Raw genomic sequence first — 27,046 nt, forward strand, 5'->3', positions numbered from 1 at the left:
CCACGTTCGGATGGTGGCTCCCAGTTACAGGCCTACTTAGATATGACTTTGGTTTATTCCTGACGACATGGTAGACAGCTAAAAGTCTATTTTTTGCTTGTGTTTTGTTTTGTTTCATTTTTGAAGTGGTGACAATGTTAATTAAACAAAGAGTCTAAACGTTATTTTTACATTTTCTGTAGTTATAGCCAGTGCACCTTTACCACACAGCCCCTTCTAGATGATGTTGATCCCACATCAACCTGGGAAAACAACTATTTGCTTTAATATATCACACAATTTTAGCCAAAGATTCTAAATTGCAAAACAAATAAAGCGTTAAAATGATTACAGTACTTTTTATGATGCGACAGATTTGTGTATTCTATTAACACTTACATGTTTGTGACGATTTATTAAATTCTGGTAAAACTGTGTTTATAAAGACGTTGAGTGAGGCAATAATACACTTCCAGAAAACAGCAATGCTTTTAAACAAGGCAGGAAAAGCAGCAAAACTACATAATCAAACACACTTTTTTCAGGCGATGAAAAGATCATTTTATAAGTCTATTGCAGTTAATATCAAATTAGTGATAGGAAATTTTAGGTCCATAGAAAATTGACCTAAAGTTTCCCTAAGCATTTAAGAGTATCAATGTGTCCAAGCCCCTGATGAGTAAATGTAAAAAATAATTGACACAGCAAATAAATGTTTAAGAGTTTTCTGGCATATTTTCACATATCTCAAAGGTTCAGAAAGAAGAGCATACAGTCTGAAGGGTTAAGGCTTGTCTTAAAGTATGTAACTTTATTGTTTGCCCAGCTCATTTCAGCTTGTGGCCTTCATTACAGTCCAGCTATTAAGCTCTTCTTTATGCCACAAGGATTGCTTGCGGTAGCAGAAATAAACATTTACCCACCTCTGACTGTAATTTATTTTCAGTACATTAAAATCCTGGAGCTTAATTTCACATCTTAGTTTTATTTCTGTAAAAGTTACAGTCTTTTAATGGCTTTTCAGCAGCAGTTTTCTGTCATATTTATGTGAAAGCTTCCTATAGAGTTGTGTGGAAATTATGCAGTGAGTTGAGATGAATGAACTCCCTTTTAACTACTTCATACTGCACGTTCATTTTGTCTGTATCTGTGAATTAGAGCAAGTGCTTTGCCGTCTTTATGGTGGACCTGTTTCTCAGGACCGAGATAATATATTTCCCAATGGTTTTGGCTGTAGTTCAACGCAGCAGTTAATGCGTCCATATTTTGACCTCATGCGTTTTTGGTAAATTAACTTTTACAATCAAGGGGTAATATTTCTGGTAAGGAGTACATGGACCACCTCAATTTCCAAAATAAATTAGACAAGCTCTGCTTTTACTGTGTCATTAGACTGAGAGGGAGACGAAGGAAGAGAGTGGAAGAAAATCAGAACCTAATGAGAAAGGAGTAGAGGAGAGAAACTGGGTTTAAAGAGTGTGAGAGAACATTAAGAAGGTTTTAACTTTGCAGGTGCTCATTGCTTGAAACTCTTTGTTAAGGTTAAAATTGATGATGAAACAGAAAGGAAAGTTAAACACTACCGCAGTCATTTCTGTCTGCCAGCTACTTGATGCCAGCACAGCTCAATAGTTCTGTTGTAACACATCAGCAGACATAATGACCTTTGAAAGAGAGTGTTTCACTAGATTCCACGCTAATGCACTGCATTTTAAATTAAGCTGTGGGCAGCGTCAGACAGCTAATAATGCAAAAATACTATGATATATATCAAGATAATCCAATAACACAACAATATTGTAACAATGTAGTTAATAAAGAACAAGTACAGAATTAATCTGGAACAGTTTGATGCATCATTCAAAAGTACTTCCCTAATAACTGTTAAAGAGGGGTCTAAAATGTTCTGTACATCAGAATGGTATAAGATCCAAATATAAATGCTTGCATGGTTGTTTGCCAGCTTTAAGTCAAAGTCAGAATCATGTAAGTGGAGCATTTACACACCTGAGTCACTATTTATACACTGGGTTCAAACTGCTGAATAATCACAATGAGCTCTATCAACAATCAAGAGGGAACTTGATAAAGAATCAATAATCAATAATATCTTTTCATTATCGACCAATACTTCATAGACAGTGAGTATGTAATAGAAAATATCTAATTACTAGAGATCAAAGTGAGAGACACTACATTAGTGAATCTTTAGTTAATGATTAGTTCATAATTATCCTGCCATGGAGCACAATGATTCATTTTATTCATGAGTCATTTATAATTAAGCCTGTTGCAAACAATGAGCCTCGCAAAAGACTAACTACTCGTTATTTCTAATTTCTTTAACATATGTTATTCTTTCTATCAGGAGTGTCTGTCAGACTTGTTTCACTTCATCCACATTTGATTTCATGTGGGCTACGCTAGTAAAACCATTCCATAATTATGGAATAAAAACGCCTCACACCCCATTGTCTTAAAACTTTTCAGGCAGCAGAGGGCATTATTTCTTTTTTAATTGTTTTCTATTATTACATAGACAAGTCTGAGATGTCCCAAAAAAATAAATGCAGTTTGAAAAATAATATTTTAGTTTTTAAATTAAGCAAAACCTTCACATGTAGAGTTTCTGTAAATAAACCAAACTAGTATTTTTTTTAATACAGCAGCCCATTTTACACTTTGCAAAGCCAAACACCAGGCCAGCTCAGGGCCTTGGTTCCAGCACATGTTTGTTTGTTTATTTTTTGGTCTCCCAACTGTGCATCGTCCCAATTAGTCATACATAATTTTTTCTACTGGGACTTACAAAGACAATTGACTCCCCCCAAATCTTCTATTCTGTCCCAACTGTCTGCTCTTTGACCCGGCAGAAGATCAAATAATAGCCTTTACAGCTGTGAAGGTACCATGTGGCACAATAAGAGGAATAAATACCTGTTTAAAAATAATGATGGTAGGTAGGCCGGGTGTATGTAAATGTCTGAAGGATGTTGGTAACCCACAGTGAGCCTCTTGATTTGACTTCTGTAAATACAAGTGGAAACAATTTGGAAAAAAAAATAAAAAGCTTTTTGGTACTGAATGAGTGAAGAAGGCACATTATTGATGTTGATTTGGGGGGTTTTGTTACATAAACAAAGGACTGATGATGAAACCTGAATGACAGAACTGTTGGTTGCCGCTCTGAAAGGATATGAAATCTGTCTCACCAATAAGGGCAACATTTCTGGTTCCTTGGTGTCAGAAGCCTACTGGTTCTCTCTTCTCCCCATCAATGTTATTTTAGATGTGTGTTTCAGGGCACATGTAGACTTGATTGACAGCCATTAACCACCCGGTAGGGCAGAATACCTGCAGGCTTTGGACACCCAGAAGGACAGCTTCAAGCCTGTGAGACAGACAAATTCACACTGACTTCTAGAACAGGAGCTGCGCTCTAAAGGGTTGAGGGGTCTGTTTCAGAAAAACAGAGGGATGTACTATAATTCATAAACTACCGAGGAGACAGGCAGGAGAGCAACAAAAATATTTGTCATCAACGCTTTCTGTTTTTCACCCCGGGCATCTATGGCTACTGTATGAAGGTAGAGAGGACGGGTTCATGATTGTTGTATGCAGAAAACTCAAAACCATTGCTTTTGTTTTTGTTTTTCAGATGTTTCACTAATGCAAAATAATCTTGTGAAGATTTGGAAGGTTTTTAACATTGACAACTAAAAAGAAATTTTTTTGCTACCGTTCCTAAATTATTTTTTTATTCTTGCGCCACAAAAGTAAACAGCATACTAAACATGTAGAGAGGCTGTTAAAGGCAGTTTACATGAAGGAAACCCAGAGTATCAACACCTCCTATGTGGAATTCAAAAAGGTGCATTTTTATGGACTTCCAGAGAGGACATACTCCAGGTTCTAGGTAATTTAGGTAATTTAACATAAAGTTACATAACGTGAGAGAACCTGCCCAATAAAGTGTCCAGTTAGGGCCTCTAGTTTTTTAAAATAGTAATCTTGCACAAAAGGGCATTGCATTTTTACAACAATCTAATGCCGCTTAGTCTTCGAGTTGTGATCGAAAGCGGAAAATATGAAACATATCGCTGTAACTGCACTTTTTCTAAACCAGGCAGTTAATCATGTGTTTGATGAGTCATTTTCTTATGCTTATTAGCTTATATGGTCTCACTTGTCTTGAGATGAAAGCGGATCTGTCTATGTAACACACAAAGTAAAGTGTGTATATGTTTTATCCAAAAATAAGCTTTCAATAAACAGTAACCAGATATGCAACAGGGTTTAAGCTGGTTAAGCTGTTTTGTGCTCACTACATAATGTTGTTTAAAATTATGTAAGCCAAATGGACACAACATGCAACTAAAACAGTGTTGGCTTAAATAAGTTTTGAGTGTAAAATTTAGAAAAATCAACTACAAAGAAGCTTTTTAAAGTGAAAATGTATCTTTTTATTGGTACCATACATTAATTATCAAGGGCAGAAACTAACCAAATCAAAAAAATATATATCAAACAATGATTTTCCTACAGGGTCTGGAGAAGGTACAAGTCACCATTCAAACTCAGTCATAACTGCTGCTGGATTCAACAGTAACAAAATGGAAATGTACAAAACAATGACAGAGCTTCAGCTGTTCATTTATTAGACTTTACAGACTCAGCATTGCTACCAAATATGCAGACTGAACTCAATGTGAGGCTGGTTTAAGAAGATGTGTATGATTCTGGTTATGAATACAAATAAAGACAATTTAGACAGAAAACTTCTTAAAACAAAAAATGTGTTTAGCCAGTGACGAAACATGAAAGTCACCGGATAACTAAAGTTCAGCGAGCACATTCACTTGACATCAAGTTGTAATACACAAAATTGTGAATGTTAAGTGAAAAAAAAAAAATCACTTTCTGTATAGATGAATACATGACTGAATTTCTGAATAAATTAAAGAAAATAAACAGTAAAACCATCTCTCTATGGTGGCATTGTACCCCCAGGGGGAGTTGTAATTTACATTTTTAAAAAAGAGGGAGGAGGAAAGAGAGCAGGTGGGAAGGTAGAGGGGACGGGTTCATGAATTTTCTCCTTTTTCCTATTTTTGTTTCTTTACATTAGATTGGGATGGCTTTAGGTAAATCTAAGTAAGAATACATTTTATTACAGTCAGACAGAACTTTGCTACTACCTTAAATATACAAGCACAAATACACAAAAATTCAAATCTCAAAAGGAAAAAAAAATAAAAGGAACAAAAAGACAAAATAAAAACATCCACACTAAAGTATTTCTCTTTTATAAACATAAAAGATAAAAACAATATATTTTAGAGGGGGAAGGGATAAAAGTCCTGTGTTGCTCCTTGGTCTGTAGCTTTTTCAGTATTGGTAGAAAATAAAAAAGTAACAATTGAAATGAAGGCGTTTAATACAAATTAAAAAACATTCTAGGGAAATATATACTGTATAAAAACTCTTAAAATGTGTAACTGTGTGTGTGTGTGTGTGTGTGTAAGTGTGTGTGTGTGTGTGTAAGACTGTGCATGTGTGTGTGTTGTCAATGTTCTGTTTGAAAGACTGCATTCACTGTAGTCTAATCAGAGATATTTGGGCACTAGGGGGACTCAAAATCCTTCAATCATTATGTGTGGTTGTGTGTGTGCGCGCACGCGTCTGTGTGTTTGATGTTTCCCTAGTGCCACATTTCACCTCTCTTATTAGTGTGTTCATTTCAAATGGTTTTACATACCGATTCTAAATCCTGGTCCATCTGCTTCAGCAAAGCCACCATTAAACTCACGCTGCTGCTTTTCTCTTCTCAAAACTTTCACAAACACACACTCACACGCATGCAAGCGCACACGCACACACACACACTCTATTAACAAACGTTATGGGCGACCCGCACATCAGCAGAGCAGACCAGAATCCAGAGGCATGTTTAGCGTAGGAGTGGACGAGTCGTCCCTAAGCGACTCGCCACCATCTTGAAGCCCGACTGCCACCTTCCCCTCCACCCCACCTGTTCCTACATGTGAACTTCAGTATGGATACTTTAGCGTGCACAGTTCTCCCCTGGACTAAATCATCACTCGTGCTACCCGGTTGCCATCCAAAACTGAAAATTGGCAAGAGCAGATGGGACTTTTTGTCTATGAAATGACGAAAAGGGAGCGAGAGGTGGGACACAGTGCCTAATTATCAGGAAGTCACCGCAATAATCGAAGTTGTGAAACTTCCTCCAGCTCGGCAAAACAGTCCGAGCCCCCTCGGGCTACCTGTGCTTGAATCTGAGCGCTACAGTGGTGTTTGGATTGGAGAGCAGATGATGGACTGTTACTGTTGCAGTCATGGCTATTGAGGTGGGGTGGGGGCCTAGGAGTGACAGGGAGGGGTTAGGTTGAGGATGCGGGGCTCTGGGCTCTACTGTGATGCCTGTGAGGTGGGGTTGTCGCTCTTGCTCTCCTGGCTGGAAGGAGCCTTGTTGTTCCAAGGCGAGTTGGAGCCCAGCGCCGGAGAGTTGTTGAAGCTGTCCTCGTCATCTATGCCATTGGCAGCGTCGAACTGTGTGTTCTCCAGCCGTGTGATCAGGCGCTCATCCTCGTCGCCGAACTCCCCTCCCATCAGAGTGGGCTCTCCCACCACCATCACATCCTACGGAGTTACAAAACAGCACCAACAATCAGACCACATGAATATCTTAGAACAGATGGCATACGATTTTATATCATACAAGCGATGCATTTAGTGCCTCTGAATCCCCCCCTGTAAAGCCACCTCTCATTTGCACCTGCTGTAGTTTTGGCAGGAACTTTGACCAACCAGCTGTTAATAATAAAGATGTATTTACTGTTAAAACACTTGCTCTGACCTGATTACAGTCAAGCAACATCTAAAATGTTAATTCCAAAAGTAATGGTTATAGACTAATGAACAACAACTGAATTTAAAGAAAATTAATACATGTTCTACCATGAAAATGAAAGTATGAAACTCACCCAAAAGTCATAGCACAGTGCTTCTATTTTCCTGGGTTGATATTAGTAACTTTTCCCAGCTATATTAAAAATGCATTAAATGGCACAAGTTTATCTTCCAGTTAAACAAAACAAGAATGAACCCTGATGAGGTGTTTGCAAAAACTTGAGAGGGTTTAAAAGTGACATTTGTACTTCTACTAGCTCCGTCAGTAACAAGACGTTTCAACTGTGTTTTAGCTAGGGTTAGATTACAGAATCTGAGTCAGTCCTCATATTTTTGTACACAGAATGACTTTGGTTTATTGAGTCCCGCTTTTTTGTTGCCACGATTATGTGAACTCTCCTTAGCAAATCCATGGAGCAGTTTATCAAAGAGCAAAACGATAATGTGTGCTCAAATGACGGACACTAGATGGCACCAGAGCACTCACCGGAACTTGGCTGGACAGCGGGAAGCCGCTACCAGGGCTCTTCTTTTTGTTGTTGTTGTTATTGTTAGTTCCTCCACCTCCACTGATGGTGCTGCCGCCTGACATCCTACGCTTCCGCCGTTTGTTAGGGGCTTGTCTTGATGGCTCAGCTACAGATAAGGAATAAAGAGAGAAAGTTACACATCCAGTTACCACATATCAACGTGTCTGCGTGTCCTATCTAATCATGCGGTTCACCTACCGGGTGGTGCCACCATCCTCTGCCATTTCTGGAACAGACAGGTCTTGAGGCAGTCTCTGGGGCTGAGGCTGTAGGTCTTGTGTCTGGACATCAGCTCCTGCATGGGCTCCAGAATCACACACAGCTAGAGGAAGGAACAGAGAGATGCCACAGGTTAGTGATTACCCATTTTTCAAGGTAATTAGAGATGCTCCGCTTGATTTATTACCAGCATTATCAGCTGGTGTTCAGCATTATTAGCATCACTGGTTGACTTGAAAGTTTGAGATCAGACAATGCGATGGGACAAAACATCAAGCAAAACAATTTGTTATCACTTCGCGGCAACGTTAGAGTGGCTTAATCACTACAGAGGCATCTAAAGCTCGTGTTCCAATCAATTTTCACATGGATGTGAGGTGGTGCTGCGTGCTGTGTTTAAAATGAGAGCCACACCAGATGCAGAAAAACAAACAGCCTGCTAGTATCCAACTGGGCCTGTTTGCAAGCATACAAGAACATTTAAAGCATTACTGTTCTGCAAGGGGATGTCACCAATAACTAAAGAGGCAGTATTTTTCTCATGTCTCACACACAAAATTTAATAAACAGCTGTGATTATTTGCACAGTCGGGTAGAGGATGAAGAGCCTTTTTTTAAAAGCAAATGGGGAAATAGCTGTTGAATGAAATGTAAATTATGCAGACATAGATGCTAGTAAAATGATGCCAAGACGATGACTTATAATATCCCCTTAAAGTTTTAAAGGTTCCTGTCAACAAGCAGCAGCTCCGCGCTTGTAAAACAAGAGACTCAAGCAAAGCACTGCTCTCCAGAGCCACTACTAGTCAAAAACGCTCTACATACAGGGTCAGTTTTTAGTAATAAACCATTTCAACCATTCTTGTATCTTTACTGTACATAAACACAATGTGCTTATGTTGGTTGTCACCCCACAGGATCTGTAAAGCGTCCAAAAATAAAGTCTCCAGTTTGTACACACCTTGACTACAAGCTATATATTCATTTATAAACCAGAAGGTAATCATTCAAAGTGCTTTAAAAGCAGGAACTGCTCTGAACAGTCTTCTCACTCTGCTCAGTGATGCTGTATATAACATATGCTGCTGTTTGGCAGGTTACTCAATGTTCCTAATTAACTGTTTAACATCCAGTAAAGTTTTCAGAGATGGAAATGTTTTCTTACGAAATTACATCTGGACCACGATCAAGACACAAGGAAAGAACATTTTTCCAAATCCAAATGTTGCACATGTACTGTACTCACTCGGAGGTAGTTGAGGGTGGAGTTCGACAGGCCACATCTTGTTATGTTTTTGGACAGCTGGTCCAGCATCTGAGAGTCTTGGGCCTGGAACATATGGAAAGGAGATTAGAAAGCTAGCAAACAGCGTGTGCCGGTGTGGGTTCCTACCTCTTCTGCATTCACTCACATGCATGGCCAGTATACTACGAGGAATGAGTTCACGGTGTTGTCGGATACTGAAGTGCCACGTCTTTATCCTCATCATGTCGTCAAACATGAACTCCAGGTACAAGCGCCCTTCTACACACACCTGCAGAAGATCAGAGAACTGGAGTTAGTACACAACCGAAGAGAGACGAATAGAATCTATGCAGGAGTGGGTGCATGTTTACACATTTAAAGATTACAGTGTTTTTTGCAGCAGGGAATTCATTAAGAAATTTTTCGAAAATAATTTTTTTAAATAATTCTTGTTATACAGAATATCAGATTCTCACTACACGAGTAAAACAAATCCCTACGTTGTCTGCAGAAAAGGACAATGATATGAGCCGACTTCATGATCAACAAAGCTGCATGTTGCCTTCCATTTTTGGGACAGTAATTACACTCAAAATAAGAGTGGAGAGAGGTGGAAAGAGAAGGTCACATCTATCATCAATGCAATGTCAACCTAGTTAATAATCACTTGCGGAGAGCCTGGGACAGAGATTCTGTGCACGACAGAATGCACGAATCACTTTGAGAATAAAGTTGAAATTTCGAGATTAAAGATGAGAAATAGTCAAAATGTGGAGATTACAGTTATTGTTTCAAGACAGATTTCTATACCCTTTCCAAAATGCCTTATTTAGATGAGTTGGTGAAACTAATTGATCAGCTGTCTTGTGATACAGCATACATCCACTTTATTGGATGAGGGTGGAGCTATTGATATCCTTGCATCTGTCCACTGCCAGCCATTACATTTTGTGCAAATCCACTCTTCCGAGTGTTTTTTTTTTCCTTCTGCAGCTGCAGCTTCCTGCACCACCTTTTTTGACGTCTACGTGCTAAAAGAGAAATTGTTTCCATCCTTTTTACTAAAGTTAATTATGAAGTACGATTCCACCAACTCCGTTTTTCTCCATATTTCAACTTTTGTCTCAAAATAGAATTACTCTGATGGACATAGACAGAAATTTCATCTTTAAATATCACAGTTTTTAAGAAGTACCAGCTGTATTTGTCCCCAATACCTCCGCAGATATCCCCTGCACATACACACCTGTGTGAACATGGGTTTTCCATTCTGTGTGACCATAGTGCACTGATCACAGTCGAGGGAGACAAAGTTATTGTGGAAGGACTCCTTGGGATGTTTCAGTACATAGTAGAGCTCAGTGGCACCGCCCTCAAATATACTCCGGAAGTACCTCGGGATTAACGTCCGGCCAATTGCTGTAAGAAGAAATCGGAATCTGAAAAATCTGATTCTGAAAATCTGAATCTGATTTGTGTCATTCAAACAGCTCCCTACTGTAACGTTTGGGTCCATCCTCCAGACAGAAAGTAATGGTCAGCATGGCATCGTCCTCAAAGAACTCTGTAGTAAATGCATCCCACCACAGGTTGTCGCACTCCTACGTTGTAGAGAGGAGAAAGTTATCCATTAAACACCTTTTTGGGGGCGTTTAGCGTCCGTGTATGTGGCTGTGTATGCACACAAACCTCTGTCCAGTTCTGTAGTCGTTTGTTGAGCTCATATATTCTGTAGTCTGTCTGGTTGCCATATGGTGTGTGCCTCCTGGAAGAAACAAATTGAAAAGAACACAAAAGCCGACAGTCATCAAAATGCAGTAGGGTTACAGCTCTCATAGACTCTTTAGATTTAGCAGGGTTTAACCCAGTTGAGGCTTACAGTCTTACTGCAAGATCTCTAGGCAATTAAGATAAGGAAAAAAAAAATCTCACAATCTTATCTGTATTTGCATTACTACAGTTTTTAAACCTGCCTGGAATAATGGGAAACAATGTAGTCTTACCCTATTCCTGGCTCCAGGTATGTGGGAGGGTACATTGGAGTGGGGCTGTAGAGAAACAGGAGACAGAGACATTATTACATTCAGCTATAGTGCTAATATGCTCTCCTCAAGGAGCTAGTCTGCCTTTACAACCCGGGGACATGAGCCAAACATGGCAAAAATTGGATGAGACGGTAAATATCAATTCTCAAATGCACAGACACAATCAACAACTGCAGCCGATTTATTTATTTATTTATTGCAAAATGACAACGGGTGGAAAAACAACCAAAATTTAAAAAACAACAACAACTATATTCTCCAACTTTACTGAGCTACACAATTCAATGCAATTTTTTGGCTGTAAATTTTCACCTCATACAGCAGTTAACGGTTTAAACATTGCTCACAGTAGCTCAGCAGGTAATTGCCTTTATAATTCGTGGCGTAAACGATGAATGAATAACATTTTTCTACTCTGGATTACAGCAGTACTGATGCAAATGTTCACTCAATGACAGAAGATCAGCGGGCCCCCCTTTACTTAAATACAAGGAATAAACCTTCATATATTAAAGGTGTTTTACCAGTGCGTGGTAATATTGTACAACGTATGCAACACTTTGAAAAATGGCTTATATTTAGGATCTGATACTGGAAGGTAGCATCACTCAGTTATTACATTATTATGCCAATAGATGATCTCAAGGCTTGATGCTTTTTTAAAGCATAATGCATTCAATTATTAATTGAGGTTTGCATGTTCTCCCAATCCCTGTGTGCGTTCTCTCTGAGTACTCCGGCTTCCTCCCAGAGACCAAAGGCACGAATGTTACAGTAAATGGCGAGACTAAATTGGCCATAGATGGGGACGTGAGTGTGTCATCTCTCTGTGTTGCTATGTGATTGACAATTTCAGCTGGGATAGGCTGTGCCCCCTCGCCCGTAAGTACCATAAGTAACTAATAAAAATGGATGGATTAAATAAATATTGAACTAAAATTTCCCAGGAAAATTCACGCTTCACGCCAGCTTCACTCTAATATACCACACTCTTGCAACACTGATGTGCTCACAGTCACACCTACTGCATGTGCTCATCTCTCTACACACTTTGAAATGAATGTGCAAGCATTGAGTGGCTACACTGATCCCTCACAAAACGTGGGAAAACAGACTGAGGAGGATTTCTATCTGTTGGTTTGATTTTAAATTAAAGGCTTAAAGTAATTACGCAAAGACACAAGATTTCCTTCGCCGTGTTTGTGGAGCGGAGCTGAGACAGCTAAAGTGAGGATAACGCTACTTAAGTTCATAACTTGTTATGTTATTGTAAACGCACTGCAAAAACTTTGTGACAACAGTTTGAATGCACAGAAGCATTTGAAAAACATTTGACAGCTAACAGAAAACATACTTTAAAAACAACACAGTTGGCCCCATAAGCAGTCAGCTAGACTAATTTTTGGCAAGCTTTACAAACACAGCACAGAAATGAAACTCACCCCACGTCTCTGTCCAGCATGGTGCCGGGGTGGAAAGGGGGGAAAGTGCTACCGTTGGGGGGCTCCTTGGGGGAGTACAGCTTGAACGACTTGGAGGAACAGCCTGGAATAGAAGTGACGACAAATGTTGAAAAAGAAAGCTTTGTGTACGGGGTTCAAACATATTACTATATATATTTGTAATATATATTATTATATTTAACTTATGGCAGATGAAAACTTGTGACCTGACGGAGAACATGACGTGTGTATAGTAAGCATGCCAAATTTAGACACAAAAGATAAAGATAAAAAATTTATTAACTGAAAAAAAAGTAAACTTTTCAATATCGATAAAGCTGAGGTTATGGGGAAAAAAACAACAAAACCAAAGATGATGATGTCGAACAGGGCTGTACGAATCTGTAATACTGAGATTGAAAAGATGCAAAGGCCCACGATACGGCATCAGATCTTGCCTTACCTACTTGAAGCATGCTATTATGGTAAAGTTGTCGTGTTTAAAGATTATCTGGCTAAAAACTGAAGCGGCGATACATAAATACATAGTTTCTTTTTTGGTCCATGATCCAATCATGATTGAATAACTGGACCTGTGCTAAAAATTGTTTTTTTTGAAAACCAAAGTAAAAAGTGGAGAACTGTTACACCTCTGATGCCTAATCAGCCTTAAATAACCAGTATGGTCCAGTTTTAACTGCACTCATTCCATGGTCTTCCCTGAATGGCTCATTTTTGGGGCATTAAAATATAAAACAACACAATGGAAGAAGCCTCATGCTGCACTACCATAGAAACTGCTGCCTTACCATGAAGTACTAAACAGTAAGTCAGAAGGAACCCCAAACACAAGAGAAAACATACTGATGACACTGACACACACACACACACACACACACACACACACACACACACATAAAGATCCAGTCCCTGTTCTACTCTAATTGCCTGGCTCTCTTATAAAGGCCATCCAGGCGTGCCTCTGGGTCACGACCTCTGCGTCACCATGGTGAAGCCCCACCTCCTTCATATCTCTCTGTGGTGTCTCTGCATATTAAACATATTTATGTCACTGTATGTCTGAAGGAAAGATAGAACCAAAGAGGGGGACTTGTCTCAGAGGAAAGTTTGTTATGAAATGAGAACACAGTGACGTAAGATGTATAGTAAACAGTTAAACCAGTAAAAAGTACTAGTAACACTTCATAACACATATCTGCAGACACACTGTGGTGAGGTGGGCAGACAGAGGCTGCCTAACCTTTAAAGTCACACACATTAGGATGTTGTTCCTATAAATCACTAATCTATGCATCCTTATGAAATCCATTCTAGTGAAAGGAGGAATTGCATTCAAATATGTTGTGAATAACGGCAGCGATCACAGCTTTTACAGACCCAGAGGTAAATTAATAAAAAAAAGTTTTCCGTAAAGAGTATAGAGCCATAAAACATTTCCATCTTTCTAAAAAGTTAAAAAGAAAAGGCAATAAAACACTCATCTATTTGAAACCCTGGCTTCAAATCGAGTTAAAAACAAGCTGTTTACTATGTGCAACACTATGCTATGGGCTGGATGCACCACCAGAAGACTGATAAATAAATAAATAATCGATTCTTTGTGTGTCCATTAGTTGTTGAGAGCTCCATTAGCTCCTCTCCTCTCCCGTTAGCGGTTAATGACAGGCAGTCACAATCACATCAGCTGGACTCCACTTCCTCCACTGGGAATCGTGTTCCTCTCTTTTACAAGCACACAGTACACAATGTCGACAGAAACATACACATTAAACATACACACATCTGCTTGTGGACAGAAACTTTTAGAGCAGATCATCTGTCAAACTGGCACGGTTGCCAAAAAACACTCAACTATTGACTTTTCTTCATGCTCAGCCGCCAAAAATCCACCCAACATCACAACATCAAGTCTCCTCTAAATGGGGATATAACCTGTCGTGGTTGTGCACTCCTGCCACTCAAGACTGCCACCATGATTGGTATAAGGGACAAGATAAGGGACAAGTATCCAAACGGAATTTGTGAGCCGGATTAACCTGAACCATATTGTTAAACTTTGAACGTAAAGTGACACCGGTTTAGGTTATTTCGGCATCTATGCTTCATAAATTTAACTACTAAAGAAGATTGGATGTAGAGTTGCTACAAAGGCAATTAGAATGGCACCAAGCTAGCATATAGTTGCTAGCTAGGCTAAATATATTACGAGACTCGAGCGAGCTTAACAACAAAACGCCAAACAATAATAATCTGAAAAGCAATACATTTATGTGAACAAACAAGACACAATACATAATCCCGATCCCCTCAACCACAGCGACGGTGACTGTGTACAACACTGCCTCGTAGGCCTGCAGGGTAGGCTAACGTCAGCTAGCCAGAAAACTGTTTGTAACCAGTTAGCTGGTTTTAGCCTTCCTGCTAACGCCTTAGCGTTAAATCCCTTCGCAACGAAAAAGCACTCAAAAAGAGGAGCAATTACACCGGCGGCAGTTCCTACACCAACTGTAAACGCTAAAAAAGCTAAACGTTAGAGTCGAGTAGTGTGTTTGGGGGAAAGGCGACCCTTTACCTGCAAAGAAGTCCAATCAGAAAATTGATGTTTACAGATCCGTGCTGATAGACCGTGTGTACGCTCCGTGCGTAAAAACGGATAGGCCCGCTGGACGGCGGTTGGCTGGACGCAACGTACCCACACAATACGTCCCTTTGAATTGGATCAATAAAAAAATCTCCTCTAAACGGAATAAGGCCTAAATTGCGGGAGTCGGTCGGTTATGTTTTGTCCCGCATGAGGCCTTGTCAGTGGGCTGAAGCCTGCTGTGGGTTTACATATGGACCCCGATGAGCCCTTTGTTCACGGGAGGACATGAACAATAGCTGTAGGCCCTCCTCCTCCTCTCCCTCTGCAATGCATTTGCTCCTCTCTCCTCTGCCCAGCACCGCCAGCCGCCCTCTCCCACTTCTGCTCCTCCTCCCCCCACTAATGCACAACTGCACATAAAGGTTGTCTGGTAAGCATTTTTCCCTTCCTCCTCCCTGCATCCCATATCCCTTCCTTGTAACTGACACAGATGAGAATTGTCCTAATGCAACTCAGTGGAGATGAGCGTGGAGACAAAGATCATGCTGACTGCAAAGTGGCTGTCATGTTTACCTAATTAGTGAACATAGGCTTGCTGCAATCAGCTTGAGCTGAGGCAGTGACAACCAAGACCCTGGGCCCAAGCAGGATGCAAACGTGATGCACATACATTTGCAGTGGAGCAGTCCCATTGGTCAAAAGTACACCAAGATCTTATAAATTTACACTTAAAGACAGCAGAATAAGTTTGTCAATTAATTCTGCCTCTCAGTTTGTATGCTGAACTGCCCAAGGTGGACGAGTAAATCCCTTAACATCAGGAATCTCTACCCTCTTTTCATCTCTGAGTCTGCGCGCACACACACACAGATCCACGCACACACACAAAGCACTAAGCCAAAAGGAGAATCCCACAGGCTTCTAAATCTGCTTAAATCGCCTCAAATAATAATCAGATATTCAGATCACAGCCAGCAGAGATCTCACCCATATGTCCAAAGTTGTGATATAAAAAGAACAAGCAGTATTAGGACAGCAATTTTTCCATATTTATGCAAGCGTCATATCTAACACGCAAACTATTTGATCTACAGCATCTAACCCCAAAGGACAGAAAAGACAGATTATCTCATATCGAGGATGTAAAGTAGTTTCCTTTCACCCACTAAAGAACTTTCCCTTCCTGCTGCACTCTTTAGGTTGTTACAGCCACCAGCACGAACACGGTTCTCATTAATACACCACCCATGCACACTGGGAGTGAAAACAATGTTTCATAAATGATTTATTCATAAATTAAGCCGCTGTTGCGAGCTGCTCAGTAAACAGGTCTTCACAGAGGGAGTGAGACTAAACACTGGTGCTGATCAGTAATATTACATTATTGCAACATTATAATAACATTTATCATCATCGTCGTTATTATTATAATTATCATCATCATCATTATTATTATTACGTTCATCTTCACCTTTTAACTGCACTATAGATAACACATATAAATGACTGGAAATATATACACCAAAGCGGACATGAGTAGAAATGTGATTTTTTTAAAGTTTATTTTTACACATTTTGGTATGCAGAACAATTTAAACTTCAAGCATCAGTTAAACAAGTTATTTCAGTAGGTTATGAGTTGCTGCCTGTGTCTGATATTTTAAATCCCATTTGTTGTTCTGATGGTGTAATATTTTATCCTGAACCAGACTTGCACTGTGGTGTATTTGCAGTGGTATGCAGTTTGTGAGCCCGTATACATGTTGCTCCATGATTCTTTATTACGTTGTACACATGATATAAATACATGATAGTTTTAATGCAATAATCTAATTCTCAGTTACTTATAAGTCATTTAAATGTGTGCAGTAGATATAAGTAAAGATGCAATTTTTGCACATTTTTTTAAACATTATTCTCACATTTTCATCCAGATTATTTTTTACTATTATTACTATGTTATATTTTTTAATTCATGCCAGCATTTTGATACACTGAATCTAGGTGTAATACATTTTATTGTATTTTTATTTTTATGCTTTTTTCCATTTATACATTTAAAATACTTGTATATGTTTTTCAAGTGTTGGATCTGTTTGTTGGACATCTATCCCGCCGGGATCTGCTGCTCTTATATGCCCAAAATGAAGACAGCAACTCAAATATGAACCTCTTTGTAGACTCTGATGTATGAAATCCAGAGTATGGTGAAGTGCACTGTCTCCCAGAGCCAGGCATGTAGAGAGGATAAGCCTCTATAAGGCCTGTCTCTCACCCAACCAGCAACAAAGATGCCCGGGCTGACTTTATGTATATTGGTTTGACCATGGTAAGCCTGTGACATGAGCTCTTCACAGCTCACGAGGCTGCTGTCAGTCCTTTGGCAGCATCTTTGTGTGTCTAGTACCAGGGGGAGGTGTAGTCTGTTGTAGCTAAGAGTGTCTGTTGTGGGTGACTTATGTGGATTTGCCTATCTTACATTGGCTGGCCCCTGTCACTATGGCAACATGAGCAATCATTGCTGACACAACCAGAGAGAGAGGCTAAGAAACATCCATGGAAATGGACACACAAGGGTTAATCCTGTGTGTGTGTGTCTCCCCAAGCTCACCCATTGAAATGGTACATGACGGGGTTAATCCCCAGTGCGTGTGTGCGTGGTGGGGTGATGGAGAGGAGGTGGGGGTGGGAGGTGTGTCAGGATAAGGCTTGAAGGGCTTACACACACCATCTCCTTTGCTCTCAGGCATAGGGACAGCCTTATCTTCAACCAGCACCCCAACCAGTGAGGCACACGGGTACACTCACACAGATCTGCCCAACCCTCGCTTCGTCAGCTTGCCTCATTTTCCTGCAGTTAAACATTCACACCTAAAGCCATAAAGCCATGTATAATAAGTGCTCAAAGCGGGCACACATGGTGTTTTCACTAAGCCTACACTTTAAACCCACAAGTGCAACCTGTTTAAATTGACCTTTGTTAAAGTCAATAAAAAGAGAGTAAGAGACTGAACTTGTACAACATTTTGGTATAGATATGCTGTACTAGTTCTTGCTTTTAAATAAAAGACAAATCAGAAATTCTTCTTTTCGACTGTTTTGTTTGACCTCAGAGGTTTTTGTTACCTCGTCAGCTGTGAGAAAGGCAAAAAGGAAAAGGTCAGCAAGACAGACTTACCTCCTTCAGACTCTAGCTGTTCTGACATCGCCATTTTGTCACCTACAAATGCACTTTCACAGCTACACACTGATCTAACTCAGAGCCTGAGTCTGTGTTTTCATGCCTCTCCCACTCTCTGATATCTTCCATGTCCAGACTGTCAGGCTCAGGGGCACGAGGAGGGGGAAGGAGGATGCCTACAGTCTGTGTGTGTGTGTGTCTGCCTCGCATGTGCATGTGTGTGCGTGCATGCTATCGTGCACATGTGCAAATGTGTGCAATGTGCCACTTCCACTTACTAGTCCACAGGAAACTCAACTGCACATGCATCTGCCAGAGTTCTGATAAGAACCATTCCCGCCAGCCTCCCTTCAGCACAATCCTAAGCACTGATCTCAGGACAGTTTTGTGTCGGTTTGACTGCAGAAAAAGCCCTGACCGAGCTGATCCCAGCTCAAAGATGAGTTCCAACTGGAGAATGAGTGACATCAGTTAAGTGCTGTTTTTTCCGTTTTTTCCCCAAAGAGGAATGAAAACAGAACCACTCCTCTTTTCATAGATAGCATTCACTGCATTTCTTTCCCAAAGCTAAAAGCATGCCTACTGTTTCTCGACTTCACTTCACAATATTAAATAAGTACTTTAGACACATCAGTGGCACACACTGTCCACACGGAAGCTAGCTACATGTCTCTGGGGCTCATTTCACTGGTGTCTGCCTGCCAGATTTGATACATTTGGCAGCTCAGGCCTCTTTACTCCTTTATTGGATCAGATGGGGGGGGACAGAGATCTCTCTGTCTGATTCAGCTCTGATAAAAGATCCAAAAGACAAGCTGCCACTTTTTGGAGGAATGAGCTCTAACAGTGGCCAGCTTTAGATCAAAGAGACTGTGAGCCAGAAGAGCTGCAGACACTTAACTGCAGCAGAACTTCAGCTGTAGTTATTTTAATGGACTCGAGGTTTAGGGTTAAAACAAAATGTCTTATCTCAACAGAGAAACGTACAACAGAAGAAAGTAGCATTCACATTAATTAGCAGCATGGTGGCTCACAGCAAGAGGATTTCTTTGTGGAGTTCAAATGATGCAGCACGGTGGAACGGTGGTTAGCACTGTTGCCGCACAGCAAGAAGGTCCTGAGTTCAATTCCAACATCAGGCCGGGGTCTTTCTGTGTGGAGTTTGCATGTTCTCCCCGTGTTTGCGTGGGTTCCCTCCGGGTACTCCGGCTTCCTCCCACTGTCCAAAGACATGCAGCTTGTGGGGATAGGTTAATTGGATAATCCAAATTGTCACTAGGTGTGAATGTGCGAATGAATGTGAGTGCGAATGGTTGTCTGTCCCTGTGTGTTGGCCCTGCGACAGACTGGCGACCTGTCCAGGGTGTACCCAGCCTCTCGCCCTATGACAGCTGGGATAGGCTTCAGCGCCCCCCGCGACCCTGAAAAGGATAAGTGGAAGCGAATGGATGCATGGAGTTCAAATGATCTCCCTCAGCCTGGGAAGGTTTTCTCTAGTTACTTCTGCCACTGAACAGCATCCCATCTGGGCCCAGGACACGCTCACAAAAGAGATTCCTAATCTCAAGAGTTGTACTTAGTTATTACATAAGGGCAAAGTTGGACAATATGACAATACTGTGAGATTAATAGCAGTCTACTGTCAGAGAGTTTTTGCCACACTGTTATAGTGTGCCGTTGCTTAAGTGGGATACAAATGTATCTTGTGCAATATACACTGCTCAGACAGTTTGTTGGGCACACCTTGCTAGTACTAGGTTGGACCCCCTTTTCCCTTCAGAACTGCTTCAATTCTTTATGGCACAGATTCAACAAGGTGCTGGAAACATTCCTCTGAGATGTTGGTCCATATTGATATGATAACACATTTGCTGCACGTCCATAATGTGAATCTCCTGTTGCACCACATCCCAAAAGTGCTCTGTTGGATTTCGATTCTATGACTGTGGAGCACATTAGAGTACAGTGAACTCATTGTTATGATCAAGAAACCACTATAAGATGATTTGACTTTGTGACATGGGATGATATCCTACTGGGAACAGTGATCAGAAGATGGGTAGACTGTGGTCATAAAGGGATGGAGATGGTAGGCTGTGGCATTTAAACAATGCTCAGCTGCTAGTAAGGGGGACAAAGTGTGCCAAGAAAATATGTCCCACATATTACACCACCAGTAGCAGTCTGAATTGTTGGTAAAAGGCAGGGTGGATCCATGCTTTCATGTTGTTTGTTGTTGCAGCAGAAACGGAGGCAATGTTTTTCCAATCTTGTATTGTCCAATTTTGGTCAACTTGTCCAAATCAAAGCCTCAGATTTTCTATTCTCATCTGACAGGAATGGGTTTTCTGCTGCTGTAGCTCACCTGCTTCAAAGTTTGGCATGTTGTGCATTCAGTGATACTCTTTGGCATTCTTTGGTTGTAATAAGCAACTATTTGAGTTACTGTTGCATTCATATCAGCTTGAACCCTTCTATCCATTCTCCTAATATTTATCAGGGCATTTTTGCCCAGAGAACTGATGCTCACTGAATATGTTTAATGTTTGGAGGATTTTTTTTAACATCAGTTCAAGATAATACAAACATCAGGTTCTGCTTCTATATCACCTGGTCAAAGATGTGCACAGGTAGCCTCACTCTAGAATTTTAATCACATAACAGCTTTACTATATCTTGTTGGGTGTTTTTGTAATCTTTCTTTACATGAACAACCACTGGAATCAAAAGTTAGAAATAACTGTCTAAAGATAAGTAATTTTGATTTATGTATTTAAATCACAGGAGACCCCAAAAAGAGGGTGTGTGTGTACGTGCGTGTTTCCCCCCCATAAATATATCTCAACTGTATCTTGCAGAAAAGCAATATAGGTAATAACAATCAGGGATAAAAGTTGAAAACCCTTACATTTAAGAACCAGTATCAAATGGTCGTATTTATAAGAATTTTATCCCTCCAACCTCATGTAATACTAATACTGCTGAGTTTGTCAGCTAGTCTGTGCAAAACAGTGATATTAAACTAATTTCAGTGGCGCTTAAGTCCCAACTGGGTCTTATTTTTCTCCCTCTGTGTTCAGATTTAGATAATAAAAAAGATATTGTAAAGCTCAAAGCTTGAGTAAGCTTATTTTATCCATTCAGAAAATTATTTAATTAAAAAAAAATGTATAATAGGATTAATATTAATAAATTATTAATTTCTCTCTCTATTAAATCATAGATAATGTTAATATCCCCCGTCCAAAATAATGAAGCTTAAGACAGGGACTATTGATATTTTGTTCGGGAAAATAATAAGTACATTTTTTTAGTGAGGACTTTTACTTTGAAAGGACTTGACTGCTTATACTTAAACGATCTAAATCTCTTGCACCCTACAGCTCAACTGTCAGACGGGAAATTGTTATTGATGCGTCTCATTTGCAAGAGAAAACAAAAGTGCGACAATCAAAACAAGCGACACTGAATATAAATGGATCCGCTGTTGCTCAGCAGAGATCCATCACTCATTCATCTGCTTTACAGTCAGGAGAAATCACTGTGGAAAATTCGGACTGACCTACAATCTGCAGCTTGTCCTTTGATAGCAGCGCCCTCTCGTGGCCACAGTGAGCCAGTGTCTTTGTTTTCATGCTGCCCTACAGTTTTTTTTCTCACTCACTGGGTGAATTCCCTACTCAGGATCTTTTTGGCAGGCAAACACAGACACACTGCAACCTGGGAAGTTCAGCGGCAAGTGCGTCACATGTTATAACAGGCCAAGAGGTGAAGGGATTAAATCAGGAAAAGGCTCAGCCGTGAGCCAGTTTGGCATTGAAATATATTATATGAGTGTGTTACTTTAAGTGTCAAAAGAATCATGCATGCGCTGTAGTAACTTAATGATCTATATTATTATCCATCATCTTCACTGTTGCACCCCCCCCCCCCCCCCCCCCCCGCCCCGCCACCCCCTTTTCTCCCTGGCATTTTGCAGGTAGCTTAGATTTAAGTGTGTGTGTGACAGATGTGCGTGAGAGTGTGTGTGGCGGCTGCTGGTGTCAGCTGGCAGCTGTGTGAGTGGAGATGACAGTGCCCTGATGCTGCGTTCTCTGTTCTCTGGGAGCCATTTTGTCTGTCTCTGATCTCAGAGTCAGGTCTGCCCCCCACCCCACACACCCTCAGCCAATCACGTCACCGCTCAGCCTTGCAGAAAACATAGAAACACAGTCTGATCTCTCTCTCTCACTCTGTCTCACCCACTCCATCTCCCTCCCTCTCCTACAGTGTTCATCTCCTACTTGCTTCTCTTTTCTTGGCTCTTCTGCACTCTGCCCCCCCCCCAATCACCTCTTCTCCCTCCTTTCTCCTGCTTCCTCCTCCTCCTCCTCTTCCTCCCTTAATCCACATCTTTCCTCGGTGTCTGCTCACTCCCTCTCTCTTCCCCTCTGTCACACCCTCCTCCTCCTCCTCCTCTCCAGGCTCTCTTGTTGTGCAACCCGTTTTTAAACAGCTCAGCCTTTGTGCGTTTTTGTCTGTTGCCATTTCAGCCAGAGCTGCAGTCTTTACTCATTTTCCTCCAATCAGGGACACCATGTGACTCTCTGCATGAGAGGGCACAGTCCCTTCCCCCTTCTCTCTCTCTCTCTCTCTCTCTCTCTCTCTCTCTCTCTGTCGCTCTCTCTCCTTCTCTTTCCCTTTCCCCGTCTCCCTCCTTACTCCTCCCCACCGCTTCCCCCACTCTAGCCAGCCAGCCAGCCAACATACGCTAGCAATCAGAGGAGTCAAAGAAAAAGAGGGAGTGAGGGGAGGGTGAGAGGGGAAAGAAGGATGAAGGTATATACATAGTGCAGACTGAAACTGTGTGGGAGAGGGGAGACAGGGGAGGTATGGGGGGGGAGATGTCACAGAGGTGAGGGGGGCACAGAGTAGTGTGAATTTTACTGTAAGGTCAGTGTAGAATAGCATGAAGTCATCTAATTGATCTCCAAGCAGAAAACACAATAACCATTGAGTAAAGTTATTCCCTCACACACTTTGGCCCACTGTTTATGTCATCCACATGTCAGGACACATGCTGTGTGTGTGCATCCAGACGCACACACACACACACACACACACACACTCACGTACAAACTGTGAGCCCACACAAGAAGGGGGAGGATCCTTGTGCGTTGAACACGGCTCAGGAATGTAAACAACAGAGAACAAGACGAAAGCAACCGAAAGGCAGAAATTATATAGTTTCACATTTTATATGCTGTTGTATTTAGTCAGCCTTCACAGAGTCTCTGATCGTGTTTTAATTATATAAAGAGGGTGGCAACTTAAGCGTGTAAATTAACTAGCGTCACTTTAGGGTCAAGCTTTGGGTTCATTTGAAGTTGACTTGAATGAATGGAAGTGATTGTTCCGTTTTAGGAGGCAGTGTTTACATTGGTTTTCAGTTACCTCATGTTGTGTATACATGTGTATCTGTGTGAGTGACTGAAGCTGTATTAATCACACGTATTCTTTAAGGTCACCAGATGTGCATGAGAAAGTAAGATTGCACAGTTGTGTTGTCTTTTTAAAGTTTGGGTTTTGCTAAATATGTGTCGACATCTATGAAGCCAGGAGCTGAAAAGTGAAAGATGTCACCAGACAAGAAGCTACTTTGTCAATAATATTTTTTTAAGTGAGAAAAAAAAGAAAAATGAGGAGAAAATGAAAAAGAGAATACAAAAGAAAACAGAAAAAAAGCCAAAAGCAAAAAGGGGAACACCAGAGAGAACAATATGAGAGCAAAAGTGGAGTGCAGAAGAGTGCAGTCATACGTCTTTTTGGAAATTTCCATGACCACGTTGATTAAGTATGCAATCTGACCACAAGATAGCTAAGGCCCGGTTCTAAACAAATGCTCTCGCCTCTGCTGTGCAGGCTTGTTTAACGGCTGAGGTGGCAGCGTTTGCCTTTGTAACACGGAGCGCTGCGCAGAGATTGAAAACACATGATTGAACACACACACACACACGCGAAAACTCTGATGCACCATATTCCCTGTACCATTGTGCGCTCCAGACAAATTGTTATCTGGTGCGTCTAGAGAGTTTGCCCTTGCTGATACCAAATCTGTCTGCCAACACGTTTCTATACTATCCAGCTTTCTGATCCGTCATCCTCAGTCGTGTCTCTTCCTATTCATCTGTCTACAAGCTGCAACTGTACAAGCCAAGACGAGCATTGTCTCTCAGTTTGCTTCTCAGAAACTTTCCGCCTTTAAAATAATCTGCAATGCTAAAGAGTTTCCAGACCGCAAAACATGGGACCAGTTAGTGCTCCATCTCTCTAATGACTAAAGTCGAGACTGGCACCAGGGAAATATGATACTCGATGAGTGGTTGGCTAAATTTCTTTATCCACATCCCGGCTGTTTGAGGGTTGACCACTGTGGCCGCTGTGGCCTGGTAGGCAGGAGAAGAGAGGAGGCCACGTCAGGGTTATGCAGCACCCTACACGCACATGCACATAAATACACACAGCAGCTCACAACTTTATCACACTTCCTTCCTCCTCTCCTGCTGCTGAGAATTATACAGCAGCAGATTCTGAGAGCATCTATCATGATTATGAATACATTCGCAGCTATAGGATTGTATTTCATGTCCTACACATCCTATCAGGAGTGCTACATAAATCGCTGTAACACTTAATAATATATTGCCTGAGGCTGAGCAGTGCAGGGTTTATTTCTAGACCTTTATTTCTCTTGTTCTTTCCACCTCTGCCTGATTAAAGTCAATAAAACCAGAAGAATTATCTGTTTGCTGTCAGGCGTCCCACACCTAAACACAACTGTTTGGGGTCTGCGGGGAGTTCCGCAGAAGTCGCACACCTCTCAATATGGTGGCCTAATATGACGGATATTGCTCCCTCCAGGTCGCTCTCCGTGGCTCTGTTCCCAGAAGCCCTGTAGCCGATACTCAACTTCAACCAATTTTAATAAAATGGTGACATACAACAGTCGGACTGCGGGGCTGTTTTGTTATCATGGCGCAAGATGAAAACGGCCTATGAAGCTACGACTGTGGCCATATGATTGACACTTCTTCAACCCCAAAGACAGATATTTAACATGAATGAAGAAGCCTCAGATGTCACAGAAAACAACAGCGAACAGAGAGAGGTGCAAGTAATTGTGTTAGAGTAAGATCAGCGTCTGCCCTTCTCCCACTCGACTGTGCACTTGCTGACCTCGTTTTGTGAACTTAAAGAGAACTTCTAGGTAAAAAGCTCCCTAACAAGGCTATTATACATCCATGCTTTGGTTAAAGAACAAGACTTGAATCTTTAAAAATCACGTCCCACAGATGTAGCAGGGCACTTTCTTCCCCACTTTGATTATCAGTGATAAAAACTGCTTCTGTACCTGCAAGAGGAGCATCCCCTCATCTCCCTCTTCACATATCCTAAACAGCATACTCCTGTGTGAGCTACGAAACATCAAGCATTCATTAGTAACTCTTCTGTGAGAAGAGGAGCAAAATCAATCACGCAAGCCTTTGATTCATGCCACTGATCTTTGCCCTTTAAATGTCACACTTTGATCCCTTTTTTTCCCCCTCTCTTCTTTTCCGCTACCTCCGCTGTCAGATTTCCACTTTGGATGAGAGAGTAACTTATAAAGGACTCTGTTGTTAACCTGGGCCATTAGTCAGAAAGCATCAGCATCATTAGCAACAGCAGAAACAGCAAGAACAACAACTGGTGGAGGAAGAGGAAGAAGTTGCATTAGTGGCGCCACTGCAACAACTTCATGCACAGATGTGCGCGCCGCAAGCAAATATCTTCAGCATTTCATCTTGAAACTAAAAGAGTACGATGATAAGAAGAATGCATGTTTGCTGCATATATCCTAGTATTTTCTTTGCACTTCATCAACCATCGCAGAGGGTGACCTCCCATGAGCCTTTGCAAACAGAGCCCTAGGGCCTCGGGGCACCTCTTTCCCCATCTCTCTGCCCCAGTTGGTCACGCCACAGCAGCCGCTGCACTCACCAACCAAAATACAACAACAACAACCAGAAAAAGTCAGCGGCTGGCAACAGCAGCAGAGGCAGCAGCGGCAGGGCTGTCGTTAAAGACAACCATCACCACGGCAGCTACTTACCGGGACACGCGCAGCCGCCCACGGACATCTTCTCACATGTCTGGTGTGAATCCGATCAGAATGATGGTGGTGGTGGCTCTGTTATCCCTGCTCTCTTCCTCTCCTCTTCTCTCTCCTCGTTCTCACCAGTCACTGCTGCCGCCACTGAGGCTGCTCACATGAGCGTCTGTTATCCCCACGGTTCACACACACAGACACATACACACACATATACACACCGCCAGGGAGCAGAGAGAGAGAAGAGGGAGTGAGTGAGTGAGGGAGGGAGGGAGTGAGTGAGTGACGGCGAGGGAGGAAAAGAGAAAAGAGAGAAAGAGGGGAAGAAAAGGTTAAAAAAAAAAAGAGCACACACAAACACACACACACACAAAGGATCAGATTCTCTCAGTTGTAGCTGTGCACTGTGAATCACACTGCGAGTGTGTGTCCAAGTGTGTAAGTGAGTGCGTGTTATCGAGTGAGGAGAATACTGCTCCTGCCTCTGCTCTGCCCTCACCCTCATCAGCCCTGCAAATTACAGCTCAGGTGGGAGGAGAGAGGGAGTAAGAGAGAAAGAGAGAGGGAGGGAATGAGCGGCTGAGTGCTAGAGAGAGAGAGAGAACGGGAGAGAGTGTGTGTGCGAATGTGTGTGTGAGCGAGCAAGCGAGTAAGCTAGGGCGAGAGAGAGAGTGGACTGTCAAAGTGACCTGAGAGGCAGATTTGAGAGAATAACAACCATGTGATGTGGGTCCCTTT

General features: G+C 41.5%; 1 protein-coding gene across 3 annotated transcripts; it reads right to left on the reverse strand.

The window, feature by feature from the left end:
• Positions 1–4,418: 4,418 nt before the first annotated feature.
• ldb1b (LIM-domain binding 1b) lies at positions 4,419–26,833 on the reverse strand. Of its 3 annotated transcripts, none has more exons than XM_084930590.1 (11): positions 26,312–26,833; positions 12,395–12,497; positions 10,911–10,955; positions 10,597–10,672; positions 10,406–10,508; positions 10,154–10,326; positions 9,074–9,196; positions 8,908–8,991; positions 7,641–7,764; positions 7,400–7,548; positions 4,419–6,642 (listed from the first exon to the last, which is right to left on the reverse strand). In XM_084930590.1, the coding sequence occupies exons 1-11, from the start codon at positions 26,337–26,339 to the stop codon at positions 6,412–6,414; spliced, it is 1,239 nt and encodes a 412-aa protein (XP_084786716.1). In that variant the 5' UTR covers positions 26,340–26,833; the 3' UTR covers positions 4,419–6,411. The 3 variants fall into 3 exon arrangements, with proteins under 3 accessions (XP_084786716.1, XP_084786715.1, XP_084786718.1); XM_084930589.1 differs by lacking the exon at positions 26,312–26,833 and adding an exon at positions 18,178–18,245; XM_084930592.1 differs by lacking the exon at positions 26,312–26,833 and adding an exon at positions 14,988–15,358.
• Positions 26,834–27,046: the final 213 nt, after the last annotated feature.

Source organism: Perissodus microlepis, chromosome 6 (genome assembly GCF_051167445.1).
Source record: "Perissodus microlepis isolate ML-2025 ecotype Zambia chromosome 6, ASM5116744v1, whole genome shotgun sequence".
Lineage (NCBI taxonomy): Eukaryota > Metazoa > Chordata > Actinopteri > Cichliformes > Cichlidae > Perissodus > Perissodus microlepis.